The 4,725-nt window shown below is 41.4% G+C and overlaps 1 protein-coding gene across 1 annotated transcript; it reads left to right on the top strand.

Annotated features, from left to right (window-relative positions):
* Nucleotides 1–242: 242 nt before the first annotated feature.
* Nucleotides 243–3,268, top strand: LOC110726132 (octapeptide-repeat protein T2-like). The gene is made up of 2 exons (XM_021905598.1): nucleotides 243–551; nucleotides 2,906–3,268. Exons 1-2 carry the CDS (start codon nucleotides 243–245, stop codon nucleotides 3,266–3,268), a joined length of 672 nt encoding a protein of 223 aa, XP_021761290.1.
* Nucleotides 3,269–4,725: the final 1,457 nt, after the last annotated feature.

Genomic DNA, 4,725 nt, shown 5'->3' on the forward strand with positions numbered 1-4,725 from the left:
AATTCGACCAAATAAATTCAAAAAAATTCAAACCCAAAAATTTAAAAAAAAAATACACATACCTTAATTTGACCAAATAAAACCTTGAAATTGGATTTATGAGGCCAAATTCGACTACGAAAACTCTAGATCCAGAGTTTTCATGGTCGAATTTGGCCTGAAAACCTTTGCTTTCATCATGAGGAGAGAGAAAGGGAGAAAATTTAGAAAATTGGCAAAAAAGGATGAACTTGGTGTCGTTGATGTCGGCGGTGGTGTTGATTTGCGGCGGTGGTGAAAGAGAACGAAGAAAGAAGAGGAGACAAAGGGAGAACGAAGAAAGAAGAGGAGACAGAGGAAAACGAAGAGGAGACAGAGGAGAACGAAGAGAAGAAGGAGACAGAGGAGGAGCAGAGAACGAGCGAGAAAAGAAGGAGAAAAAGAGAGAGAATGAGCAGGAAAGAGGAGTGAGAACGGAGAGGGAAGAGGAGAGGAGAGAGGAGAGAGAGAAGGAGAGGAAAGAAAAGCGGCAGATGGAGAAGAGGGGGTTGTTAGGGTTTCTAAAGATTTTAGTTTTTTTTTTTAAAAAAATATATATTTTCCGACGGAAGTCGGAAATTTCCGACAAACTATAAATCCGTCGTAAAAAGTAATTTCCTACGGAATTATCCGTCGGAAAACACATATATTCCGACGGATTATTGTTCCGTCGAAAATTTCCGACGGATTTCCGACGGATTTGTAAAATTCGTCGGAAATAACCGACGGAATTAAAATCCGTCGGAAAATTCAATATTTTTGACGGAATAATAGGTCCGTCGGAACCAGTCCGTCGTTATTTGCTTGTTTTCTAGTAGTTACCTAAACAGGTTGTCCAAATTATCTTGTTAGGCATGATTTTCAATCACATATTCTCAATTAAACATGTAATATAGGTGATCAAAACAATAATAGAATAAATTGATTAAATAAGCATGCATAAAACAATATTGGAAGTTACTCGATAATAATTAGAGAATGAATTAAACACATCCTAAACATAATACTAAATAATTATTAATAAAATCCCGAGCATGATACTAACAAGATTAATATAACTCCTAAACATGATACTAAATAATTAAAAATCAATCCTTAAACATAATGCTAGTAATCAAAGCAATAAATATATTAAGAGTAAATAATACCAAAAGGATTAAATACTCACTCCAAATATGCAACTTTGAATACTACATCATGAATAAATTATTGGTAATTTAAGTTCAATAAAATAAATAAATCAAAAGAATGTAATTAAAGAGTTAGAAAAATTTATTTCACCCTTGAGATTATACCTTCACGCCTTAGTACAAAAGGTAGAACCTTCGGATCTTGTTTTGGACTTTGAATTACTTGAATAGGATTAGAAAAGCTAAGAACAATATAAATTGTACGTTGAAGCTTTATGTTTAAGCCTTTTGGGTTATATGAGATTGAAAAATTAGTTGTCAGAATGTCAAATTCCCCTCCTAAAAATTAGGGTGGTATTTATAAGCTTAAAATCGAGTGAAGATAGAATTTTAAGAAAAGACATAACTTAGAAAATGTGTCACGCACTCACGCGGGTCAGCAGTTTAGCGGTTTTTGTTTTTTTCATAACTTCATCCAAAACTTGGAATAAGAAGAAAAAAAATACTACCTCCGTTTTTATTTAGGACCTGTTCGCTTACGTTGAAATTCAGTTCAGTTCAGTTCAGCTCATCTCAGTTCAGTTCAGTTGAGTTCAGCTCAGTTCGGTTCAGTTCAGTTCAGCTCAGCTCCTAATTTTCTTCTCTTATAAAATATTCATTTCAGTTCAGTTCAGCTCAGCTCAGCTCAGTTCAGTTCTGTTTTGGGTGTTTTTGTCCCTCGGGAGAGTTACGTCACGAAGTCTGGTCCGACTGAGTTGTACCTGCAAAACCACGGAGACTCCGGGTGGTTGGAGCTCCGCCTCCGAAGATCAAGTTAGTAACTTAAAAGGGAATAAGGAGTACAAAAATTTAGGTGGGGATCTGCTTGGATTCCAAGCTCGGGTGTTTCTCTGATGTGAGAGAATGTAGGTGTAATAAATGATTGAATGTGTGTCCCCAAAATGGGGAAATATCTCCCTATTTATAGGGTCATTGGAGAATGTGCCCCCATCTAGGTCACTTGACCTAGATTTTAGTGGGCTGCGCTGTCTTACGGCGCTTCTTGGGATTTGGGCCCTTGAAGGCTGCCATTTCAGAGATTTATCCAAGGGGGCCATGTGTCAAGGGGATATTAAGCCACGTGGGCCATCCTGAACTCGACACGTGGCCTCCTCTCATTGGTCCACGCGTCTAGGGTATTTATACCCTAAACATTTGCCCCTCATAGGGCTCACGTGCGTATCACGTGGGGCCTGTGACACGTGTCCACCTATCAGAGGTGAACAATAACGGATAGTAAAATTTAAATTTCAAACAAGAATTTTCCCCCCGTTTTCACCTTCTATAAATAGAAGTTTACCCCCCCTCCTTTTCCTCTCACCTTATTTTCATTTGACTTTTTTAGAGAGAGAAAGAGAGAGCTTTTAGAGAGAGATTCTCTGCCTCCGCCTGCGTCAGAGTATTTTCAAGGTTCTGTGTGCTAGCAGTTCAACACCCGGTTTATCGGCTGTAGCGGTTTTCAGATTATTCAGAGTTAAAGTAAGGTAACCGCCTGTACCATTTTAGCTTTTCTCTTTTCCAACTTGTATACATTTTTCCTCCGCCTGTATACATAGTTTTAGAAAATAAAATTGAGATCTCAATCCACACACTCGGCACTGCCTAGGACACTCAGCTGGTCCCCCGGAACGGCTGAGTCTAGAACAGGGGGTGCCTTTTCTGGACTGTCAGAACCGATGTGCTCATCTCCGAATTCCTCCCTCTCTGTGTCTGTGCAGGACACAATGGCCAGAGTCAAACAGACGGCCAGAAAATCTAGGAGTCGGCGCACTATGTCAGTGCCAGCCGATGAGGTTGTTCCAGACAGGGAACAGAGGGATTTGGAGGAGAGTGGTTCTGATGAAGAGGCTCCCTCTACTTCCGGGATCTCAGGAGTACGAGAGGAAGGCGGTGAGGAAGCCGCCTCCTCTAATGGAATCGATGACGACGAGGCCGGTGAAGGGTCAAAGGCCGAATCTTCTGGCTCTGACCCGAATAACTTTGCGGCTGACTATCAGCAGCCGCCTAAAGTCGCTGACCACCCTAACCCAAAAAGGACCAGAATGCTTCCGGGTGACATCGCCCTATTAAGAAGCGACTAGGGCCTTTAAAGAGAAGCACCCCTTTGGGAAGGGGTGGGATATCATCGTTCCGCCTGCTGACGCAGTAATGGCGTGGGACGATGACATTGATAATGCAAACCATTATTTTGTATACTACAAGGCGGTAATAGATGTCGGCCTCCGGTTCCCCCTTCATACCGGGATTAGGAAAATCCTGAAGGGGTATGATTTAGGAGTCTGGCAGATCACCCCCAATTCGTGGGTGAATATTCTGAGTTACATCGCCGCCTGCGAGCTCCAAAACATAAATCCCAGCCTCTCCGCCTTCGCTCACATGAATTATTTGAGCAAGGCACCAGGCGGTCACGGGGCATGGTACACTCTTTCTACCTTGCCCCAGTATCTGATGAGTTTGGACAAGGTGTCCAAATGGTCCGGATGGAAGGACAAGTTCTATTTGATTTCTTCCCCAACTCTGAGACACAATCGGACTCTCCGCCGGTACAACACAGCGCCGACTCTTCTGGGAAGGAAATGCCCTCTCCCGGAGCTATCTACTAAGGACCGGGAGCAAATAATAGAGTTGGGCTTCTTTGAGTCCATAATTGAGCCCATGGGGGATGGGACCCACATTATAGTTCCCAAAAACTGGATCCCCCATCCGGACTATTTCAAGGATGAATGCTTCTTGTCCGCCTGTGGGTTAAGTCTCATGTTTCCCAAGGGTAGATCCACTTACATCCGGAGTGTTTGTTATTTTTATTTTTATTGCAAACTTGCCACAATTTCTTCTAACCTTGAATTCTGTTCATGCAACCGACGCTTGAAAATGGTCGATCCGGCAAAGACACCGGCTAAGTCAGCGGCGCAGCCGCGCAAGGAAGCGGCTCTAGCTAAGAAAGCAGCCGTGGACGCCAAAGAGTTCAAAAAAGGCGGGGTAAGACCGCCTGAATACATATCATTATCAATTTTTTTTTCAAGGCAGATTGCCGGCTGGGTATACTTAATCCACTTTCATTTTGCAGGACTCTGCAAAGCGTGTACCCCGATCCTTCTCCAAGCTTTTCAAAAGGCAAGGAGAGGATTTAGAAAAGAATCCGACTGCAAAGGTAGCCAGAAAAGAATCAGTTCAGTTCAATTCAATTCAGTTCAGTTCAGCTGAGTTCAGTCAATGAGAACAGACCCTTAGTTGACACGTTTTGACTTTATTAGCACTATTCACACACTTCTTTTTGACCGTGTTATGTGCTTTATACGTGATGAAAAATATATTCATGTGGGATCTTGTTAGATTTGTCATTTTATACATTTTTAAAATATCAACTTTTTCATAATTTTTGCTTATCGATAATCAAAGATATTAATGATTGAATAAGTGCATTGACAAACGTGACTAAAGAAACGTGTCAACTAAAAAGAAACAGGGGAAGTATATCTTTGGAAAGCTATATGAGTCTACTTTTTAACCCAATTAGAATCAGATTGATATCTTTTTT

The sequence above is a fragment of the Chenopodium quinoa genome, unplaced genomic scaffold (genome assembly GCF_001683475.1).
Source record: "Chenopodium quinoa cultivar QQ74 unplaced genomic scaffold, ASM168347v1, whole genome shotgun sequence".
NCBI lineage: Eukaryota > Viridiplantae > Streptophyta > Magnoliopsida > Caryophyllales > Amaranthaceae > Chenopodium > Chenopodium quinoa.

Bases quoted from the DNA above. Each gene is read 5' to 3' on its own strand.
- LOC110726132 (XM_021905598.1), top strand. From the start codon at position 243: ATGTCGGCGGTGGTGTTGATTTGCGGCGGTGGTGAAAGAGAACGAAGA. The intron at 552-2,905 runs GTTTTTTTTTTT...GTGTCTGTGCAG, and splicing joins TAGGGTTTCTAAAGATTTTA to GACACAATGGCCAGAGTCAA.